The following is a 24,580-nucleotide window of genomic DNA, read 5'->3' as shown; positions in this document are numbered from 1 at the left end:
TAAGATACTAAGATGTTTAAATTGAAAGGGAAAGAGACAAAAACTAGAGCTTGGTGGGATTAAAAACAAAAACCCAGGAAGGAGAAATGAGCATCATCAGAGAAGATGCATTAATTAAATCCATGGCCTTGGATGACTTTCCTTGGAAAAGGAAAGTTTGAATACCCAGTATTAAACATGGTGAACGTACTTGGTTCAGGAAGGAGAGGAAGAAGTTGAACGGGCGAAGAACCACTGGTAGAAAGCCCAGAAAGGTGGAATGAGATCCCGGGCCTGAGGGCAGAGGCAGAGAGAGGTGCGGGTCGCATAGATGTGTAAGTGAAGAGTAATGTTGAATACATCAAAGAGATCGAAGAACCAAAACCAGAAGGGAGAGTAGCATGGATTGATTGAGTATCAGGGCCACCAGGAGCCTTTTCTCTTTTCCTGCTTCTTGTATCTCCCTTTCTCCATGTCTTTGTCTTTCTCATCGTTAATGTGGAGAGCAGAACCAGAAGGGTAGAAGGCCAGCTCTAAGCGTCTCTAAATTTCCCTTCTTCTGTTTGGTTTACAAAAGACCCTGAACTCTGTGACCTCAAGCAAAGTCTCTTAATCTCTGTGACTCTCAATCCCTTTATCCTAAATTGGAGTCATACCAACTTTCTTCCCTACTTTTGGAAAGGTATGAAGCAGGGATGCAATCTAAAACCACTTTCAGCTAAAACTCGTGTAAACGTGTGAGCGCTGGTTAATATCAAGCATGTAAATAACCTAGGTAGATAAATGGTTGCTGAAAGATGATCTTTAAATCACTTATTTTTTCTGGTTTGCAGATTTAAAAGAATTTTTTTTTATTTGTAAGCTTAGTGACCTGTGTTAATGCTGTTATAAATCCTCAGGATCTCCATGGGGAATTGAAGGTGTTTGTGTAGCATTAGGCCTCTTGGATGTAATTGTCATTTGAACCTTAAATTATCTTTACTTTCATGCCTAGTTAGTAATTATTTGATTACATGATTACACAGAGTGAAAATTAACTGAGAGAGGGGTGGCTCAAGCCATTTGTTTCTTCTAGATAAATGTATTTCAGCTTGTCCAATGCATAAAATAGAAATCTATAATATTCAAAATGGTTTAAAATGCTACACGGATACTTACGTTTCCTAAAACTTTTAAGACCCTTTTTAGTCCTCAGAAGCAGTCATGAGAAAGCAGTATTACAGAAAATGTGAAATTTTTTTTTTTTTAAAGATTTTATTTTTTCCTTTTTCTCCCCAAAGCCCCCCAGTACATAGTTGTGTATTCTTCGTTGTGGGTTCTTCTAGTTGTGGCATGTGGGACGCTGCCTCAGCGTGGTCTGATGAGCAGTGCCATGTCCGCGCCCAGGATTCGAACCAACGAAACACTGGGCCGCCTGCAGCGGAGCGCGCGAACTTAACCACTCGGCCACGGGGCCAGCCCCAGAAAATGTGAAATTTTTAAAGTAAACATATAGGAAAGATAAATTTTTGAATTCACCATGTAAATGAGGAAGTGAGTCTCAGATATGTGAAGTTATGTGCTTTTCCCAAAGTCCCAATAACTTTTAAGTATTATTTTTCAAAGTTTTTTCCCTCAGTTTTTAGGAAACAAACATAGATAGCAGTGCTTTACATTCCGATCACCATGGTCACTGTGAAAGGGTGTAGGCTTAGTGCCCATATTTAAACTTATACCACCACTTCAATTTCAGTAGCAGTGCACTAAATTTTAATGTTCTGAATTTTTCTCCTTCTTCCCCCAACTTCTGTTTTATGTTAAGGAATTTGAACACATTTCTCATACAAACCTTCATAAAATTAATGCCTAATCCCTGATTGCTTTATATTCTTGGTTGTCCATTTCTTGCGCATGCATACATATACACACGTGAGTGAGTGTACTGTATAATTATTATTACTGAGTTAAAATGTGTTAATAAATATATTTATTTATAGTTATCAAAATCTTAGGTAAAAGAGGGGCCAGCCTGATGGCACAGAGGTTAAGTTCGCACGTTCCCCGTTGGTGGCCCAGGGTTCACCAATTTGGATCCTGGGTGCGGACCTATGTACAGCTTGTCAAGCCGTGCTGTGGCAAGTGTCCCACATATAAAGTGGAGGAAGATGGGCACGGATGTGAGCTCAGGGCCAGTCTTCCTCAGCAAAAAGAGGAGGATTGTCAGCAGATGTTAGCTCGGGGCTAATCTTCCTCAAAAAAAAATCTTAAGTAAAAGAGATCTCTTTTAAATATATCATCAAGTGTGTTAAACATATATACACACACACACACACACACACGCATCCTTCTGTGATGATCTGGATCCATGCAGTGCTGTCCACTCAACTAGAATGAATAGATGTGCAGGCAGCTTTCCCCCTGTTATTAGTTTGTAAAGGCTGTTTGGATCATAGTACTTTCCTTTAAGAATTCTGGAGCCTTGCGTTTGGCTTGGTATTTGACCACAAACATAGCGTTACTAGAAGAAAGTATTTTTCATAGAGCTCACATTCCATTTTTTGTGGTCCCGAGATTGTCAGGTAAGTACCGAATTCCTCAAAGCTAAACATGAAAGTGTAATCCAAAGATTTAAACGGGAGGCCTAGCCATTCCCTCTTTTTAGTTTAGTTTTGAGTTTAGAATTCTCATTTCCTGTCCCCTAGAAAAGAACATTTTGTACTTTAAAGTTTGCAGATGTTTGAAAAGTATGTGTGTTCTCTGGACTTAGACATTAATAAGGGTTCCTTGATTATAACTTCTTCTTTCTTTTCTTTTTGTCTTTTTTTAGATATGGGAAAATAGTCTCCACGAAGGCAATTTTGGATAAGACGACAAACAAATGCAAAGGTATTTTTCCTTGGCTGATGATTTGCTAAATCATACCTTTAGAAAAATGATGGAATTTTAAACCTGATCTTTGGTTTCAGAACTACCTCCACTTTTTTAAAAACCAAATCTTATACATCACCCAATTTCTATCTTACACGATGTCAGCATATTGCTTACATTTGTCCCTGGTCATGTTTTGGCCTGAAACCCAACAGCAGCTAGCAGTTTGCCAGAATTTCAGATTTGACGCCAGTGGAGTTAACATGCGAAATACTGGTTGGCATTTAGCCCCTACTTTTAAAAGGGAAGTAGAGTTAGAAAATAGCTTTTTTTCCCCTAAGTCTGAGGAGATTAGAGCTGCTTACTGAAGACCATTGGACTGTACTAAAGAACTGAAAAGATTACATATTGTGCAAATTGGCTCTATTAATTAGAATAGAGTAGTTTTAAGCAGTACTTAATTACATGTTTCAATACTCCCAATTGTTCTCTGCTGAATGCCTGTTGACAATATTGGCAGCAGGAGGAGAGAACCATTTTCACTGACCAAATTGTAATAGGGAAGGGAGGTCATACGCCCCTTTGAAATATGCTGCTGCATTAATTTGATGCACTGACCTTCAGTTTTCTGTGTAATTAGGATGAGCTCATCCAGCTCCATGAGCTGGAAGAGGAGGCGTCTATAGTAGGCAGCACTGATGCTCTGTGGTTCTGACTTTTAATGATGCAGCATCTTAACAATAGGCATGTGATTTCTAGGAAAAGGGAAGAATGGAGTCAGCTGACTTTGAGTCTAACTACTGACCCCGTGAATTGAAACAAGGTTGACAGGAATAGGCAGAGAAGGCAAATCTCCTCATTAATTAGACCCCAGTTTTTCAAGTAGTGGTGACGGCCGTGGCTTAGCACAGTCTGAAAAAGGCAAAGAACATAAACGAACCCTACCGTAGGGCCCCGCCTTAGAAGCCAGCCATTTCCTTTAATCTAGACTTGAAGTGGTTCATTGTGTTTCTGTCTCTTCTTCAAAGCTCCTAAATTTAAAAGAGCTATTGTGGCGAATATCTAAGCCCGTGTTTAATCAACATGGCACATTAGGGCAGTTCTGCCCTAAGACAGTGAATAGAACAATGCTTTATGTAGAGTGGTACTCAGCAAATATTTTAAACAAATTAAACTAGAGAGAGTCAAATTGTAGACTGAAATATATGCACTTAGTTGCCAAGATTAGTTTTATTTAACGTATTTGTAAATAATTTGGGAGAGCAGGGACACAAAAATGTTTGGTTTTATAAAGAAAAATAGATTTTCGCAAGCATAAAAGAGGAAGCTGATCTCAAACATTAGTTTCAAAGCAAGAGAGAAATCACAATAGACAAGTGGTTTTATGGCCTTACCCTGCTTTTCCTCCTTCCCCTACGCCCACCTCCCAAAAAAGAAATCTTACACGGCAGATCAGTGTGTTAAAAAGTAGAGCCACCCTAGTTATGTGAGAGAGAGGACCCAGAGGGCTCCCTGGTTGAATTCTTTGCCGCCCCCCGACACTGAAAACTACCATTGTACACTCTTTTCCAATGAGAACCTGTTCCCTAGAAACCAGAATTCCACAAAATGCTCATCATCTAGAAAAGGTATGAGTAAAAGAATACTGATACTAAATCTAACGTATTTTCATAATACAAACCCATAACAGTTAGAAAGGGTCCAAAGGAGAGATCTGTGGGCTTTGAAATAAGGGTGGGAATAACTCAGAACTGATTTTTCGTACAGCATGTTTCCTGGAGACCTTCTCTCAAAGCAGGTCTCAGGAGATACTGCCTTGTGTGTGGGAGCAGTGATGGAAACCTTCTGGGGGTCTTTGTCTCACACAGGCCTCTCAGGAATAGATGTCAGCAGATACTACCTGGTCGGTGGGTGGGAAGTGAGAGAGGGGAGAGAGTAAGCTAGAATGGGTTTATAAAATCCTGGAACTTAGAATGAGAGAGCTCCTGAAAAAAAGTAATTTTAGGAAAAATGAGAAGAAATAACACTTGATGTAGCTCATAATAAAGATAACATTACACACATTTATAAGTAACTTGAGAAGGTAGGTAGGTGGGTGGGTGGATAGATGAAAGATAATGCATAAGAGATTATAGTGTATCACTATACGTGAAAAGTGCTTGTGTTGTGTACTAATTTTTTGAGATTGAACAGATCAAAGATTTTTTTATTTTTATTGAGAAAAACATTAGCTTATAACATTATATAAATTTCAGGTGTACATCATTATATTGTGATTTCTGTGTAGACTACATCATGTTCACCACCCAGAGACTCGTTACCATCCCTCACCATGTGCCCTTTTACTCCTTTTACCCTCTCCCCCCCACCTTCCCCTCCAACAACCACCAATATGTTCTATATGTTTGTGTATTTTTTTGTTTTTTTATCTTCCACTTACGAGAGAAATAATAATGATATTTGACTTTCTCCATTTTACTTATTTCAATTAACACAATACCCTCAAGGTCCATCCATGTTATCACAAATGGCACTATTTCATGTTTTGTACGGCTGAGTCGTATTCCAGTATATATAAACCACATCTTCTTTATCCATTCATCGGCACTGAGGTTGTTTCCAAATCTTGGCTATTGTGAGAGCAAAGAGTTTTAAACCTGGAAATTAAAGACCTTAGCAGTCACAGAACATTTTTTTGTCACAAAACATATTTTATAGTCTTTATCCAAGAGCTTACAAAGGATTGATTGTAATATTGATTAATTGATTATTAATGCTTACAGAGTTGGGTGCAAGACCAGAATACACACACACACACACACACACACACACACACACTCACTCACTCACACTCTCTGTCTCTCTGTCTGTCTCTCTCTCTCTGTCTGTCTCTCTGTCTCTGTCATGTAAGAATGGGTGAGGATAAATCAGACCAAAGAGAAAATAGGGGTAAGAGCAGGAAATTTTACGTTACTGCAGACATGGCCCTGTGTTTCCTAATTGCCAAAGCAAAAATGGAAACATAGCTAATCCCATGATTCAGTGATTACAATGTGGAGGAAAATCCAAGAAGCAGGAACGCCGTAACTATTCCTAGTCCTGAGACCTGAGAAGATCCTCCTGGAGATGTAGTGAACGTGCTGTGTTATTTAGTGAATCATTCATATTTATATAATGAAACCCATAGAACCTGTGTAACTCCAATTTATATACTCTTATAAATTTACTTGAAAGTGAGAAAATGAGCACAAGGTTGTGTGCTTACCAGTTAGATTTGTTTTCAGCAAATATTCACGAAATAGCAATGTGGTTGGAAAAGGCCAGAAAAGGATGTAAAGAGTTAACTGAAATGCAACCATTATGGATTTTTCCAAATGAGAAAATAATAGATAAAATAATACTAATAATACCTGAATGGTAATGACTTCAACTACAATATCATTAAATTGAGATCATCTGTTTATTGTAATTTATTGACTACAGCAAAATTGAAGGGAAACTTAAATATCCATCAGTAGGAATTACATCATTTCAGTGTAGTTGGTGTTCATTTATGACCAGCTGAAATTGTGTTTGGTATTAAAATATGTATGAGGGTGAGTGTGTGTGCCTGTGTGTGTTTCCATGGAGGGCTGCATGTTTAGATTTCTAAAAAACACCTGAAATATGATTAACCTAATTTCTAATCTGGCAGTTGAGTAGCATTCTCTGTTTTTACGTGGGTCATCCTCCTCTTTTTCCTTCCAACCTGGCTATTTCTACACTGTTGAAATCAAATTAAGCCTTATTTCAATCCATTTCCAAGTAATAGAAGAAACCTGCTTCTTGTTTCAGCTTTAACACTCGTTTCTCCTAAAGCGTCTATTTCTGTAATTGAGAGTCTGCTCTGTTCCATTACGACCTATTTTGTTAGCAGGCAATTTTTTTGGTACTGATACTGCAAACTGTCCTTTGGGTCTTTTCCGAACTTTCTGTTTGGTCTTGTTGAGATGTGCGTCTATTTTGACACCAGTAACTTACTGTGTACACTACTGTATCTATAAAATGTCTGGCCCCTCTTCTCTGCAACCTGCAAACAGTACTTTTTCAAAATGTTCTTATTCATTTTTAAATTAATTTTATGATAGGTTTGAGTTGCAAGAAAATCTCTGTTGATATTTTTGCCTGGTATCCTGATCTTTTTAACAGTGTGCTAAATATAACTTAACCTTTTTCAATAACTTAGGAGTTATCACAGTGAAAACTCAGTGATTGCGTGTTTAATACAATGGTGCTCACAGGATCAGTTGAGGTTCATGGGGCTGTTGCTCTTATGCTGTCCTTTGTATAGTTTTCCTGTTTTATTGCTTGTTTTTAGTTTTCACTGCTAGATACCATCCATATGCTTACTTTGTAGCAGCCCTACCCTCAATGCAACCCCTTTTTTCCCTAATTTCCTGCTTTTCATTTGTTGTGGCCGGGAAAAATAGCTGACCAAGTTGTTAAAAATATTTGTAAAGCTATGGATAAATAAGCTTTGAAGCAGGGCCTCTCTTAGGGGGTTATTTGTTTGTTTGCTTATTTTGTTATGTCTTGTTTTTAAGACTTTAGGGCATGAACTGCTGAAATAGCTATTTTGGGTATTTGGAGACATTTTCCCCCCTTTATTTTGAGAGGAGGTCATAAGCTGTATTTTAGGTAAATAAGTAATGATATTTTTAATCAATTACTACAATTCAGATTATTTTATATTTTGGATATCTAATGGTTGTATTTAATAAGTTATTTGAAAAATAAAGTTTAGTCTACAGAATAAACATAATCTTTATCTTTGTCATTTTGTAAGTTCTGTAGGATGGCTCCAGTTTTCTTACCAAATCATTAAAAATGCACTTTCTTTGAAATTGATCCCCTCTCCCTTTTTTTAACCTTGGTTGGTAACTTAGATGTCTTTTTTATTAGTAAGTACAGGATACCCAAGAAAAAGATCTGCAAAGGGAAAGGCTGGTTCTCTTTTTTCTTTTACTTTCAAGGGAAACTTGTCTAGCCTCTGATAGACAACAAGGAAGGACAACCTGAGGAGGAGGATGCTGCATTGCCACTGTTGAAGCTTGAGACCTGTCAGGATGTCAGAGTTTTCATTTAGTTTCTTTTCTTTCTTTCTTTCTTTCTTTTTTTTTTTTTGCTGAGGAAGATTCGCTCTGAGCTAACATCTGTTGCCAATCCTCCTCTTTTTGCTTAAGGAAGATTCACCCTGAGCTGACATCTGTGCCAGTCTTCCTCTATTTTTTTGTATGTGGGTCACCTCCACAGCATGACTGCCAATGAGTGGTGTAGGTCTACGTCCAGCAACTGAACCCAGGCTTCCAAAGCAAGTGTGCCGAACTTAACCACTAGGCCACAAGGCCAGTCTAGGGTTTTCATTTGTGTTGCCTGCATCAGAAACCAAATGGAGTCAGTCTTTCACTCTTTACATAATGATAAAATAATGGCTTAAAACTAAGTGTGTTTTCCATTTCAGGTTATGGTTTTGTCGACTTTGACAGTCCTGCAGCAGCTCAGAAAGCTGTGTCTGCCCTGAAGGCTAATGGAGTTCAAGCTCAAATGGCAAAGGTGAGTTAAGAGCCAATAATCACTTCTCTCGTCTCTGGCTTTGGTGCTGAAGCCTGACACATTGCTTCTCCATTCTCCCCCCCATCCCAGCTAACCATTGTTACTTCTGGACACTTGTCCCATGCCTCCAGATCCTCAAAGAGTAGTTTTAATGCACTGTGAGCTACAGATGCTATTTTGAATCTGTATAAGTCAAACATTTTTAGAAATCGGTTATGTATGGGATATAAATTACTCTGGTAGTTCTGCAGTGGCTTTATTCAAGACTTGTTTCTGATGAACTTTTAGATTCCAGATGAGGACTGTTGTTGAAGTGATATTTATGCCACGGTCTTTATGGCCCAAATGTAAACTTGGGTGATATCATACCTAGTACCTATGGTGCACTTAAGATAGTCACATAATTATGTGTATATTTTTTTCCATTTGTGGTCCTTGAATTGCTGTGGAAAATATTTTCAAGCCTGAAACTTGGCAGTTTGATATTTTGTGTATTCTTTTAGAGAGATCAATAATTTTATATTATCTGGCTTCTTGAAGTACAGAGAGAAGTAATTTTGTGCTGTCTTCTGCTGCTTCTGAATAGAAGCACATGATCTTTCCCTGAGGAGCATTCCTATTTCCATAAGGAAAGAAATTTATGGAAGTTAAAGGACTCTGGTAAAGAGATAAGTTACGTGCTAAGACCTTAAGGCTACTGAAGGGCATATATGCAGCTACCAGGATCGAGATTTATCTCGACTAAAAGAATCAACTTAAAGATTTCAGGAATAAATGAAAGGGATCACCTTTCGAAAGTAGTTCTGGACTTCTAATATTTTTAAAGCTGTGGATTGAGTTGGACTAATTTTAGCTTTTCTTGAACTCCAGAGTAAGAAGGTAAAATAAACAGGAACTGTAAATATTAAGCACCATGATTTTCAGATTATTTGCTCATAATATTGAGCAAGTTCCCTGTGGCGTTGTTGAAAGACAATGATTATGAAGTTTTAAATAAGTGTAATTGTGAATATGCAGTACCTGTGTTGTATAATGATTTGCAGAATGTTTAATCTGCCTCTGTCAACAATGGGTAGCCATACATTTTGTAAGCAGGACTTTTAAGGCACAATCAGAAATCAGCTCTATTTTTTCCTCTGCTCTGTCCATTTCTTCTGCTCCATGAAGCTCCTGCTTCCTCCTCTCTTGGATAAAATCCAGGGCAGTTCCCATGACTTTCCTGGCCACTCTCATTATTTTAAAAAGTCCCTTCAATTTCTGGTTAATTTTTTTCTGTCGAATGAATACCTCTTGATTTTTCATATCCAAACTTCATGGAACATAATTATCTTTCAATACATTTTCAGCTGTTTCTCTATATATTTAAACAAACCTCGGTGTATTTTAAAGAAGATGTTGTATGGGGAAAATCTCAAGTTACATTCCAAATACAATTTGTAAAATGTCAGAATCATGTGTAAAGGTTTCAGAAACTCTGCTGAGAGTCAGCAAAAGGGAGTGTGTCTTGGATGTTGCTGGTGCTGAAAGAAATCACGGCTTACAAAGCAGTTGTCTGTTAACAATAACAAATAATTATTTGGTGATCAGGAAGCAATGTTTTAAAAGTTTACATCCCAAGATAACCATCTATTATGTGTGCGTATACACACACATATACACACCTACAGATATGTAACAAATATATTTAGTTACATTTTAGGAAATTTGGGGTTGTGATTAATGTGTAATACATTATAATTTTTTTTATTTGAAATAATAGGAAATAAACTCCTGGTTAACATTTTGATGCTGAATTCTGATTTTCAAGAACACATTACTGATGTTAGGTGTGTGATACCTGTAATCTAAATGTCCAGTCCTGTTTATTTGATGAAATTTTGAGTATCCTTTAATGTTAAAGCGTCTCCCTTCCCCCAGCTCACGTCTGTTCTAAGTAGTAAGCCCGTAGTGGGATGGGAGCATGGTTAGTTTCTTTCCTGTTTCTGAACTTGTGTTTTTCCCACTCTTCCATCATCTGGCTAGCCGTGGTTTCTAACCCCTCCGGGGTTGGAGTAGTGGTAAGGATGGGAAAGCTTCTTGACCTGACAATGATGTAATCTGGTGTTGATTTCTCTGGCCAGACAGAGAGCTGACGCTTTCCCTCTTGGAATGCTTTGGGAATTTTTCAGAGATCTCTTACACCACTCCCCTCCCCTCCCAGTTGATCTTTCCTGGTTCCTTGAAGCTAGAGAATACCTATTCTCAGGCCATTAGCCTCAGCTCCTGATAATCTAAGGGTCTGTCTTCAGCCCCTTTCTGCTGGGGCCTCCTTGCCCTTCAAGGCAGCTTTCTTGGGAGAATTAGCACGTCCCTGGGCCCGCTCTGCATTGTGTGGCCCACATCTAAGGTATGTTTGCCAACTGTCTGTGGAAGAGTTGTTACTTCCCAACCAACTTTAGGCTCCTTCAGCCAGGCTTTTTTACCTTTTAGATTCCTCAGGCTTAAGTTGGATGTTGATCTGTTATATCCACCAAGCTCCATGGGACACAGATCAGGCCTCCTGAGTGATCTGTTGAAGCCCCTCTTACTTGCCTGGTGGTGATAGTGAAGCAGCCCACATGGGGAGACTCAGAACACATCGGCGTTTCTCTCCTTATGTTGATTCTCAGCCTCTCCAGGCTCTCATAGGCAGGCAGGAGGTGGGTGGGTGGTCAGCTGAGCATCCCAAACCAGCTCTCAGCCAGCTCCTCTGCAGACTCTCTTTAGGTGGTCTGGTTTTTCATTCTGGAATGTGCGAGTGCCTGATACCCATTGTTTTGTGGCTTCTACTGAAACAAAGTTAGAAAGAGGCCTGTTTTAACAACCTACTACAAATGCAGAGTCCTTATTTAGAGCAGCCCCGTGAACACTTACCTAGGCATCTTTTCAGTGCTGATGATATTAAGCTGCATAGTATATTAAATATACAGTTTATTTTTTAAATTGCTTTTTCTCCCCAAATCCCCCTAGTACATAGTTGTGTATTTTAGTTGTGGGTCCTTCTAGTTGTGGCTTATGGGATGCCACCTCAACCTGGCCTGACGAGCGGTGCCATGTCCGCACCCAGGATCCAAACCAGCGAAACCCTGGGCCACAGAAGCGGAGCGCGCAAACTTAACCACTCAGCCCCGGGGCCGGCCCCTACACTGTTTTGAAGAAGTCTTTACAGTACGTTTAGTTGAAACTGGCCTGGGTATAGATTGGCACTACATGTCATGTCAATAGTGTGCTTTGAATGCTAGCTTTCCCATGGGTTGATAATGAGCACTGTTCAAAGACCTCCTTAGGAGGCTTGGTCCTGTAAATTGGCTAGGAAAAATGATCCCTTCCCACATCATCTGTAGGGGAGGAACAGTACGCAGGTTCAGAGATGCTGGCAGTGTGCCAACATTCTGCACTTTATGAATTTCTTCACGTCTCTGTAGAGTGACTGAGTTTCCTGGACCTGATTTCTTTTTTGTTATATTATTAAAGGTACAAAAGGTATTTTAAATACTAGAGCATCCATTGTTCCATACCATAACCATGGATTTGAGTAGCTGGAGTTGACTTAGCCCCTTTACCGCTATCTAGATAAAGGAGCACCTGGCATGCACCTTTTGTGGAGGCAAGTTTTTTTTTTTTTTTTTTTTTTGAGGAAAATTAGCCCCAAGCTAACATCTGCTGCCAATCCTCCTTTTTTTGCTGAGGAAGACTGGCCCTGAGCTAACATCTGTGCCCATCTTCCTCTACTTTATATGTGGGACGCCTACCACAGCATGGCTTGCTGAGCAGTGCCGTGTCCGCATCCAGGATCCAAAGCAGCGAACCGTGGGCCACTGAAGTGGAACGAGCAAACTTAACCGCTGTGCCACCAGGCTGGCCCCATGTGAAGACAATTTTTAAGAGAAGTTTATATCTGGCTTCTCTGTTCGAATGATGAGGGACCTGTCACAGTCCACTTTCCTCTAGTGAATTAATCAGGGTACTACAAGCTTTTAAAAATTCACATTGCTGGGGCCAGCCCCGTGGCCGAGTGGTTAAGTCCACTTGCTCCGCTGCAGGTGGCCCAGTGTTTCGTCGGTTCGGATCCTGGGCACGGACATGGTGCCGCTCATCCAGCCACGCTGAGGCGGCATCCCACATGCCACAACTGGAAGGACCCACAACTAAGAATATGCAACAATGTACTGGGGGGCTTTGGGGAGAAAAAGGAAAACATAAAAAAAAAATCTTAAAAAAAAAAATTCACATTGCCGCGTATTAAAGCCTTGCTTTCTTATGCAATCAGAAAAAACGAAGGGGCATTCTAGTAGGGGCGTCCAGGGGTAGGGGAGAATATAATACTGTTTGACATGTTGGCTACCTGAGTGGAAAAGGGACTCCACAGATACTAAAAACTGAATTGCAGAACTGCGAGTGGAGAGCATTAGGCAGCAATGACTGTTTCTTATTCCTGTTTTAATTTTCACTGCCTTGCTGGGTACCTGGCATATAGTAGATATGAAATGTTTGTTTTGTTGGTGATGAAAGAAGCCAGTTATGCAAGAGAAAGACTTTCTTCCCAGATTGGACGGATATTGAGAATTAAGAACGAGACATTTGAAAATTATGTTTATTGAGCTCTGTCCATAGAGTACTCAGATGAAACTTTTCAAAAGATTTTCCCAAAGGCTCAAGGCCATTTCTGTTTATGTTAAACTTGGCATTCATTTCAGATGTGTGCATTTTTAAAATAAAAGAACCAGAATCCATGGAAAGAAGAGAAAAACTCAGTTAACGAGCTGAAAAGACATAAAACTCAGATCAACCTTGGTGATATCTGTAATAGAGTGACTTCTGTGGGCCTTTCAGCAGTACCGCTTAAGGCCTGCTGGGGGTCAGCAGTCATCATATGTTGTTTGCCTGGTAGTCAGCTTGCACGTTTTTGACAGTAAACAGGCAGTCAGTAGAGCAAGAATTTAATCCCCCTTCCACACAGAGGTCTACCGTGCTTCAAGCAGTTTGCATTCGCATGCCCGTAAGCAGCTATCTGCTGGTTGGTGAACCTATTCAGTACAAGAGAAAACAGATGTCTGGTCTTCCTGCCAAGTCCCTTTCTTGCATTTTAGGAACCATTCCACATGCACAGGGAGGTTTTTGTTAATTTCTTTCAGATGACGACTGAGTGCTTTACACTAGGCGGGACCTCCGAGCCCTGCTTTTCTACTCAAGTGAACATTAGTAGCCATTTATCCCTCTCACGGCCAATGTAGGATCTAGTTTTCTACTTGTTAGAGAAGCCATTGATCTCTCTCCATGCCTAGGGACAAAAAGAGGCCCGTTGGCCCCATTTTTATGTTTGGCCACCCATAATTTACAGAATAATTGTTTTTTTAGACATAGCATTGTATGTAATAAAACAGAGTTATGGTTGTCACTGATTTTAAAGAAACTAAATTACCCTCATTCAGGAACCACCCCACTTACTACAAGTATTATATATACCATTCACTATGAATGTATGGTAATTAGAATGCATGGACACTGTGGGGATTAGATATTTTTGTGGCCAGTACTGCCAGCTTGGAGTTTCTTCTTGTACTTGGTTTTTGGGTTTTTTTTTAATTATTGCAGCTTTGTGGTCAGTGTTTGCATTAGGATAAGCTGACTATTTGAAAAGAAAGATAAATAACGTTAGTTCTCAGGGTCATACCCAATGAAGAAACCTAATTAACTGAGTTGTTGCTATTGAAAACAAATGCCTTAAAATCGTAGGAAATGTTTACTTGTAGTTAGTCTGCTCCATCTGTTTATCAAAGAATGGGTCAAGGGCTCAATTTCTTTCTGGATTCTGACTTTAGCACTTACTGTATTTTTCTTCATTGGTGAACTTTCAAGAATCAAGACTTCAAAGAATAAAATATTTTTATTGATATTTTAATAACATAAGCAACTAAAAGATTTAGAAAGTGCTTAGTACCTACCTTGTCAACCCTTTTAAAAATACTTCACATGACAAATTCTCCTATGAACGTTCTTAAATATTAGTCATTTAGATTTTTATAACTTAAAAAGAACTTCAAAAGAAAGCCCACAATATTTGTGTGTTTCTTATGTACATCTTTTTTTTATGCCATATCTTTGTCCAAGGAGCAAAAAAATGCTTTTTAATTAGGGGGTTCCCAGCTTTATTCTGAATCTGACAAAGCATGATTCAGACATCTAATAAGATAGATTTGATCATATCACTCTCTTGTTTCCATGCCTCCAAAAGCTGCCCATTTTTCCAGGCGTAGCTTTCTGACTGCTCCTCGCCCCTCATCCACCAGAGTACATGAAATCACAGGATAAATGTGGCTTACCTCCCTGGAGGATCAGTATTACTTGAAAGTCTTAGGTCACGAATACTGTTTGTGTGTTAAAGCAAACTCCAATATTTAGAAAGTAGATTGCAAAATTAATGTGACTTTTTTTTTTTTAAGGTAAAGCACAAGACTTTAAGGAAATTTTGCAGCTCTGGCAAGCTACTTTTTGGGCCTCTGCCTACAGACTCTTCAGGATACATAGTCCTTTTCTTTGCTGTTAGCATTGCTTAAGTGGAAAAGTTTAAGCAGCAGTGACTGACAAAGTAAAATCAAACTTCTTAGTTAGCATTTCATAGTCTGGGTTCAGCCTTGTGACTTGTGCTTGTTTCTCAAGTCTCAATGTCATGTTGTCTGAAAAGTCTTCCCTAATCTTCCTAAGATAAGCGCCTCTCTGTCCTCTCATGTGATTTGTACACATCTCTATTGTAGCACTCATTACAGGTGTTTCTATCTCCCCTACTTAACTGTTGGCAGCTAGAAGATAGGACTAGAGTCATGGTTGTTTTGTAAGGAGAGTCTGGGCCGTATGAGATGGACTGTAAATGTCCTTTGGCTGTATGAGGCTTCAGGGCTCCTCAGTACCCACCTTCAGAGAGAAAGGACCCCACATGCATTAGCCGATTAGGAGCAGACTTCCACAGGAATAAATACAGTCTTTCGCACCCCAGGAAAGCTTCCGGCACTTGGGACTTAGAGCTGACTTCAGAGGGCTGGTCAAGGAGCTGTGCAGTTAACTGGGCAGAGGTAGTAAGTGAAGTGGAAATAAGGAGATAAGATTTTACCTCTCATCCCACCTCGGAAGAATATGAAAATTTTAATACCTAAGACCATTTTGCCTTTCCCTATATTTTGAAACATTCTGTCTATTATTTTAGTGCCTTAGGATTTATTAAATTGCCTTCCACTTTTTATACATTAAAGATACACTTCATGTGATTGTCACTAGGAGGTTTTGCTCAGCGTAAGATAATCAGCGGTACCGTGCTGAATTCATCAATTTCAGCTAGAAGGAAAGGTAGTTGCCATTTTGTTTAGCCTATGAAGGGTTAATGAAGTTAAGTGTTTGGCTTGCTGTTGAGCATTTGAAAATTTTTAATTTTTTCCGTGGACCCACCCACACCGACACACCCCCGAGAATTTGAGTCACCCAGGCTGGGAGCCTCTGCTCCATACCTTTGGGACTGGCCTGGTGACATGCTGCCGCCTTCTGTCGGAACCAGGAAGCCATAGCGATGGTGCTTTTTGCCCAGAATTTCTCAGTCTTTGATAACTTTAATTCTTGGGAATACTAGGGTATTTGCCATTCCCTCGGATACCAGATTGTTAGTTTAAATCTTGCCCATAAGTATAGCACAAAAGATCAGTGTTCACTTTTACTTGGAGATTTTATGAAAGGGCAGGTTTCATTTCAGGTTTAATTAATGCCTGGACACACTTGGAAGTAGAGACTTTGTACAATTCGAACATGTGTATGCTTCACATATATTTTTAAAAAGTACTGTGCATTTTGAAAATCTAAAATATAATGAGTATCCTCTCCTGCTGCCTAAGGCTAAAACATCAATTAATGACTTTACTAATAGTGCTTATTAAAGAAAACTTAGAAGCTTGCATAATTCAATATGTAAAGATCCAATTGGTTAATAACATCAAAGGAAAGCCTGCTGTAAAATTAATTGACCATCCTAATCTCACAATTGCAGAGGTGAATTTTGACTTGGTCAGAAAATATTCCATTTGTCATATAAGCTTTTTCCCTGATGATTTAACACCATACTCTTAATAAATATATATAGCAGTTACTGGTTCTCAGAAAATGCAGTTGCATATCTTTGGTGTCAGCTGATTCTGTCTCGGCAAAGGAAAGATGAGTAACAAATGATCTGATTATTGCTTCTCGAACTTTCATATGCATATGAATCACCTGGAAATCTTGGTAAAACACAGCTTCTAGTACTGTAGGTCTTGCATGGGGCCTGGGCTTCTGCATTCCTAATTGGCTTTCAGGTAGTTCCATCACTGCTGGCCCCTGGATCGCTGTTTGAGTAGCAAGAATTTAGCAAAACTCCCTCCCCCATCTAGAGTTCAGCTTTACCCAGATTCTAAAATTTTCTCTGCCTTGAGTTTATCATTTTATATGGCTTTGAGTGTTCTTGTTTTTGTTAATTTAGGAGCTCTCCTTTTCCTATTGGTGATCCCAAGTCAGAAATAGTCAGGACCCTGCCATGGAGCAGAGGAGGGGAATTTGGGCAAAGCTCCCCTGGACTTTAGATGGGTTGGCCTGGAATCTGTTGTGTTTTTCTGGATTGAGTTATCAGCAGTAATAGCCTTCTGCGCAATATTGTGCCTGAGATGGACTGTGGAGGAGAGGGTTATTTTTGGGAACGCTGCAAACAGCTGAGAGTTGTGGTTCCATGAAGGCATCCTCTTCAACTCAGCAGTGCCTGCCAGCAGTTCCACTTCCAAATCTGCTAAGAATGGCTCAGTGGGACAAGTCTGACCTGCACAGATTGTCCAGGCTTCAGACACTCTTTTCAAGTGTCCAGGGTGACTTGGGCGTTCTGTAGTTCCCATGATCTTGCTAGGGATTACTGAAAGGACCTGAGCAAAGACAGTGGCTAAGTAAAAGTAGATGTGTTGACACAAATATCTCATCTTCTATGGGGAATTAGTGAACAATTCTCTGTTCTGTTTTAGCAACAGGAACAAGATCCTACCAACCTGTATATTTCTAATTTGCCATTGTCCATGGATGAGCAAGAACTTGAAAATATGCTCAAACCATTTGGACAAGTTATTTCTACGAGGATACTACGTGATTCCAGTGGTACAAGTCGTGGTGTCGGCTTTGCTAGGTAAGCATGCTGCACTGTCTTTACTATGTCAACAACAACAGCTCTGCTCAGTTTCCTGGAAAATAAAAATTGAGCAAGAAGAGAGAATTTAAGCAGGGTTATGGGAGTCAGTTACACCACGAATTTAAATGTGTAAATACTGGTTTGCATTTTTCCAAATCTTTTAGAAGTTCATTAGGATTCTTGAACCTGAGGACACTAAATATTTGGTGACTCAGGGCAAGGAAATATCAGATGAGCGATAGTTCTGAAAGTGTGTGTCCCTAATATTTTGATTAATTAGATCAGGATGCCTATAACTTCTTAAAAATAAAGATCTCAGGTTCCTAAATAGATTGGTATTTTTTTTGGCATTAGATGGGAGTTTGAATCATCATTGATAAAGTCAATGAATGAGATTATTTCAAACATCCGGAAAGGAAGACGCCCATCTAACCACCAGTTGCTATACTGATTGTAGCATTTTATAATTTTGTTTCAGATTCTTTTTTTAAGAAGTCAAAAGTTACAGATATCGGAAGTGCCCTCACTCCTTCCGTCTTATTTTTATCCCTTTCTCCCCAGAAAGGATACTCCAGTGTAATGAGTAATTTGGTTTCTAAAGGAAAAATCTTACACAGAAGGAGCTTTGATTTTTGACATATTTCTAATCCAAAAACCCATGCACAAAACTGATTTTACATTATTTAAGAACCTATTAATACTGTGCAGTAACAGATATGTAAAGTATTGACTTTGATTTTGAAGGAAAAATTGCTGACCTTTTTACATTATCCTATTTGATGACAATCACATCAAACACAGACCTATGAGATAACAAAGCAAGCTTTGTTCACTATTTACATATAAGAAAATTGAGGCAAAGATGGGACTTTTCCACTGTCACCAGACTGCCAACTAATGAAGCAAGGTCTGGTACTCATTCTTCTGGCTTTTAGTTCTTTGTTCTTTCTGTTAGCAAGATAATTTTATAATTAACTAAAATATTCTACAGGTAGAAAGTCACCAAGGCTAGCGTCTCCAGAGTATACTTCATTAGTTGAAAGGATCAAGATGAGGGGCTCGCCTGGTGGCATAGCGGTTAAGTTCACGTTCTGCACACTTTGGTGGCCCAGGGTCCGCCAGTTTGGATCCTGGGTGTGAACCCATGCACTGCTCATCAAGCCATGCTGTGGCAGGCATCCCATATACAAAGTGGGGGAAGATGGGCACAGATGTTAGCTCAGGGTCACTCTTCCTCAGCAGAAAGAGGAGGATTTGTGACAGATGTTAGCTCAGGGCTAATCTTCCTCCAAAAAACAAAGGATCCAGATGAAACAATGAAAAGATGGTCACCTAAAAATTGTCACCTCTGTGGGTGTTCTTCTGAAAGCAGATCAAGTAGTTTCAGTTCTACGTCCAAAGTCAGAACCCAGTTAAATTCAGTTGCTTTTTAACACTAGCACTACCCGTTGAAACCAAGATGTAAGTCTCTGGGTAGTCCAGGAGTGTAGCACATTTGATTGGATTATGGAATATTTCTTCCATTAAAGAAAAAGAAGTTGGGGTCGGCCCGGTGGTGCCACCGTTAAGTTCACACATTTCTGCTTTGGCGGCCTGGGATTCACCAATTCAGATCCCAGGTTCAGACCTACGCACCACTTGTGAAGCCATGCTGTGGCAGGCGTCCACATAAAGTAGAGGAAGATGGGCACGGATGTTAGCTCAGGGCCAGTCTTCCTCAGAAAAAAAAAGAGGAGGATTGGCGGCAGATGTTAGCTCAGGGCTAATCTTCCTCAAAAAAAAAAAAAAAAAATTGTAAAAAAAAAAAAGAAAAAGAAGTCAAAATAATTTAATTCCCCTGAAATGTTTCTCAAATGTTTTTAGCCACCTGCAGATGTAGAATGAGCTGTAGAGTTAGGCTTTTTCCTTTAATTACTCCTCCAAAGCCAAGATGACAAAGAAGGTAAATAGTTAACTTCACTAATTCAATTTTAAACGTGAAACACATATAAGGCACACTCTGATTCGCACTAGTTCTTATCATGACTTTTGACCCTGTCATTTTGTGAATATGTGAAAGGAAAGACCGTCTTTCATTGACCAATAGTCTACCAGCAGTAAATCCTGAGTATTTTAAACTGGTATTTTTGTTTTTAATTCAATACCATGACTAACAAAGCTATTGCTTATTGACTGTCCATTTTCCAACAAGTAGAAAAAAAATTGTACATTTGATATGCTCAATAGTGAACACTTCAATATAATCTATTTCTTTTTTGATTCAGAATGTACTCTGTGGTTATCAATTTTCATTTTACCAAAGAAGTACACAAACAACAATAAGATAAAAGATAGGATAAACCTACTTTTCCTTATTCACATTTTTGATAGATTTCATTTGTATCCAGTAAGCCTATAAGAATGTGTTCACATTGCACAGAATAAGATGAAAACTCAGACATCTCTAAATATTTGTCTTCTGTTTTTATATAAATAGGATGGAATCAACAGAAAAGTGTGAAGCTGTTATTGGTCATTTTAATGGAAAATTCATTAAGACACCACCTGGAGTTTCTGGTATGTTGTTTGTCTAAAATTTTATCAGTAGTCTTTTATATATGGTGAATATAATTTTAGCACTTGATGATTCTTAGGTCAAGAATAAAAACCCTTCAGTTAGCTCTTTAAAATTTTTTCTTTGCATCTCCAAATAAGACTTAAAGACTCAAAAACTCACCTCTCCCCAAACATTGGGTGTTTAAATATGAGTGGAAGCAGACCCATGGTGCAGAGCTGTCTGACTTGTAAAGCGTTCAGAAACCTCTACTTGGATGCTTAAGCCATCCTCTAAGCCACCTTATCACCATCCTCAATAAATCTTCTGTCCTTCAGTCACATCCGTTGGGGACTGTGGTACTTTCCACCACAGCTCCTGCCTTTGTTCTGGAAGATTTCAACAAGTGCTACCCCTCCCTCCTTAAAATGCCTGGGCCTCACCTCCTACGGCCTTTCTGTCCACTTCCTCCCGTTGTTCTGCCTTGTGTTGTCAAGACCAAGAACACTGCACTTCAGGAGCTTCTCGTTCCACCCTCACACTCGCTCTAACTCCTACAAAACCTGATGTGAAATACAAAGGGATCCTTCCATTTTTACTCTTCATTGGTCCTTCCCTACCAAATCTGGTCTCCATTTTTCCCACTAAAACCATTTATTTAGCAGCATACTCAGTTTCCTTGTACTCTATCCTTTGGTCACACCTGCCTAGCAGAACCCTGAACCTGGATTAATCCTACAGCCGTCCACCCTCACTGCTCCTGTTACATCCAGGCAGGTAAAGGCTGTCTCCAGCTTGACCAGACCCTCAGTATCACTGATCCTCACTCAGCTTTCTCACCCTTCCCTAGCGTAATTCTTGTCAGTTTTCACCATCCTGCTCAGTCCCCTCCCTCACCCCTGACTCCCGACTCTAAGCAGATGACTTCACTTCCTACTTGATGAATAAAATTGAGATCACCAAATGAACACGCCATCGTCAACTTCCTGCTTCCTTCCAGCAAGGAGACCTACACCCACACCCATTCTTGCTTCTCTCCTTCCCAGAAGTCTCCAGGACAAGGGGTTCAAAGCCAGGCTCTTGATCCCACCCCACTGGAACCTTGCTCTGCCACTTATTCCCTCCCTCTCCTATAATTTCAATGTCTTTTGCTTTTATTTTTTTTTCAACAAAACCAAAAACCTTTATTTTCAACTAATAACAGATCTCTGGCAAGATTAATTGATAGAGAAATGGGAGAAAATGCATAAACAACACTAGGAACAAAAATTGTGAACGTAACTACAATAGACATTCTTAAAATCACAGAATATGTGAACAAAACTATGAACAACATTATGCCAATAAATTGTAATATATAATTTTGTAAAAAAATCTTTCCATTTGTGTTTGAGATTATTCAGGTCTCTGTGATCTTGACACTAAATTAAATTAAGCACTCTTTAGCTCCTCACGTAAATCTTTTAAAAGTGTAGTCTCCACTTCCTCAGTGCCCATTCACACGTTGGCTCTCTCTAATCTGACTTCTTCTGCTAGGGTGCGACTGAAAGTCCTCGTGGTAAATTCACTGTATGAGTCTGCTAGGGCTGCTGTGACAAAACACCACAAACTAGGTGGCTTCAACAATAGAATGTGTCGTGTCATCGTTCTGAAGGCTAGAAGTCCAAGATTAAGGTGTCAGCAGGATTGGCTCCGTCTGAGGGCTGTGAAGGAGAATCTGTTCTAGGTCCCCCTTCTTGGCTTTTAGATGGCTGTCTTCTCCCTGTAACTTCACATTATCTTTCCTCTGTGTGTTTCTCTCTCTGTCCAAATGTCCCCTTTTTATAAGGACACCAGTCCTTGTATTAGGGCCCACCCTAATGACTTCATTTTAACTTTAAAGACCCTGTCTCTAAATAGGGTCACTGTGTGTGTGTGAGAGAGATACAATTCAACCCTTAACACTTACCTTCTGATTATCAAATTTGGAGACTTTCCTGTCTTTTTTATGCTCTGTCTGCCTGCTGTATGTGGCATTGCTTGTCTCTCACTCAGGCTTGAAATGTGTCCTCGTCTCTGTTTCACCTCTTTCTCTATTTTCTTCCCATCTTGTATTAATTCCTTTTTTGTGGGCTTGTTTCTTCTATCTGCTCTTTAATTATTATTGTTTCCCTGAATTCCATTTTTGGCTCATGATTGATTTCATTCACTCTCAATATTTCAACTATTACTTAATTCAGACAGCTCTCAAACATTTCTCTCTCTTCCCAGCTTTTCCCCTGAGTTTCAGGTTGCCTGGCCTCAGTCACCTTACATTCATCTACTCCAAAACTCAACTGGTTCCCCTTCCCATCTAATCCTGCTCCTCTTCCTATTTTCCTTATCTTGGTTAGTATAACCAGTATCCACCCAGGGTACCCAAGCTGGGACCCTAGGACTGAATCATCCTGGGCTCCCCTCTCCCCCGCCGTCCATCATCACTCACGCATAGTCATTCAAGTCCTTGTATTTCTCTTCCCAGTTATTTCTAGAATCTCTCCTCTCTCCTCCAGCCCTCCTACCATGGCCTAGTTTAACCCCTTATCTCTCACCTAGGCCATTATAGTGGCCTCCTCATTGCCAGCCCTGTCTCTAGTCTTTCCTTTCTCAGATATTGTCCCTGACTGCAGCCAAAGAGATTTAGATAAAATGTGGGCCTCTGTGTCACTTTACTGCTAACAAATTCATCTTCCCCTAGAAGAGAAGACCCGGGACCTAGAATGACATTGAAGGCCGGAGGTGACGGGACTCTTGCCCACTTCTTCAGTCCTGTCTCCTTCTGTTCCTTGCCTTACTCTTTATCTTCCTCCAGTGCTAAGCTACAAATGGTATTCCACACACACACTGCTTCATTTCTCTCTGCTTTCTCTCACATGGTTTCCAGTTTCTTGGATCTTTCCAGTTCTCTTTAACCTGGGTGGCCTCCTCACCTTGCAAGACTCTGTTCAAGGCTTGCCTCCCCCTGCAAGGGCCTCCTCTGATCCAGTTGGGTTACCTTCAGTTTGCACAGCACCCTGAGGACACCCATCTGTGTCACAGCATTTAATGTGTTTACTTGTCAGTCCACTAAACTGTAAGCTCCTCGAAGGCAGGAACTGTTTTCTCATCGTACTGTTTTCGTGCCCAGCACAGTACTCAAACCGTACTAAGCAAGAGTAAATGTTTGTTGATTTTATGTGAATTTCACTACACTGTTCACCGAGACAGTGCTACCTGTTTATAAGCCAGCATGCTAGTGGTTGACCACAAACAAGAAGACATTTCAGTTTTTCCCCCATATGCTAGCTGTGCATGTGTAACTAGTGTTCAGTATTTATTTTTCTATAGCTCCGAGGTTCCAGCTTTAACTGGGTGGCTGATGATTATGACTAGGGATTCACTTTAATTTTCTTTCTTTTTTTTTTTTTTAAAGATTTTATTTTTTCCTTTTTCTCCCCAAAGCCCCCTGGTACATAGTTGTGCATTTTTAGCTGTGGGTCCTTCTAGTTGCGGCATGTGGGATGCCGCCTCAGTGTGGCTTGATGAGCGGTGCCATATCTGCGCCCAGGATCCGAAGTGGCAAAACCCTGGGCCACCAAAGCAGAGCGCGCGAACTTAACCACTCAGCCACGGGGCCGGCCCCAACACTTTAATTTTCTGCATCAATTGAGTCTCACTTCATAGAGAACCTATTTGTAAGTATGTGCAATACCACAGACTACCCTTCATCTTGTAATACTAAAACCTGACAGCATACAGTTGGCATGGCTGTATGTGAACTTGAACTGCCTACAGGCACGAGATTGGAGCCTAAAACGTAAGACCTGGAAGTACACTACTCCAAGGAACTCAGCCTTGTGAAAGAGCTGCTTCTTTGTTTTTTAAGTTAGTTTTGTTTTCCCATCAACAACACTTGAGTTGAAAGAAAAAGAAAAGGGAGTGTTTTTACCCTCCAACCAAGTAAAGACAAAGGAGAGATTTCGTACATGGGAATTTAGCCCCGTGCACAGCTGACGTCTGGTGTCCTCCTCGCTTCCCTCTGCCATCTTTTGCCTAGTCAGGACCCTGGAGTATTAGTCCATTTGAAGGGCTGCTCATCCACCCACCTGTGACCTTTTTTTTTTATTTTTTTATTTTTTTGAGGAAGATTAGCCCTGAGCTAACATCTGCTGCCAATCCTCCTCTTTTTGCTGAGGAAGACTCGCCCTGAGCTAGCATCCATGCCCATCTTCCTCTACTTTATATGTGGGATGCCTATCACAGCATGGCTTGCCAAGTGGTGCCATGTCTGCACCCGGGATCCGAACCAGCGAACCCCGGGCCACTGAAGCGGAATGTGTGCACTTAACCGCTGCACCACAGGGCTGTCCCCAACCTGTGACTTCTTTACTCTCTCAGCTCATTGTTGGGTGCAACAAGGAAAGTTCGAG

General features: G+C 40.1%; 1 protein-coding gene across 20 annotated transcripts in view; it reads left to right on the top strand.

Moving 5' to 3' along the window:
* RBMS1 (RNA binding motif single stranded interacting protein 1) overlaps positions 1 to 24,580 on the top strand; it is a 207,202-nt gene that overhangs the window by 159,422 nt on the left and 23,200 nt on the right. For all 20 annotated transcript variants that reach the window (XM_023623002.2, XM_070241150.1, XM_023623000.2 and 17 more), the window contains 4 exons: positions 2,786 to 2,844; positions 8,327 to 8,418; positions 17,460 to 17,617; positions 20,097 to 20,176. In XM_023623002.2, coding sequence (XP_023478770.1) covers positions 2,786 to 2,844; positions 8,327 to 8,418; positions 17,460 to 17,617; positions 20,097 to 20,176 — 389 coding nt within the window. The remainder of the gene's footprint in view (positions 1 to 2,785; positions 2,845 to 8,326; positions 8,419 to 17,459; positions 17,618 to 20,096; positions 20,177 to 24,580) is intronic.

The sequence above is a fragment of the Equus caballus genome, chromosome 18 (assembly GCF_041296265.1).
Source record: "Equus caballus isolate H_3958 breed thoroughbred chromosome 18, TB-T2T, whole genome shotgun sequence".
Taxonomy (NCBI): Eukaryota; Metazoa; Chordata; class Mammalia; order Perissodactyla; family Equidae; genus Equus; species Equus caballus.
Note: the sequence above shows the minus strand (reverse complement) of the source record. Positions and strands in the feature narration are given on the sequence as shown.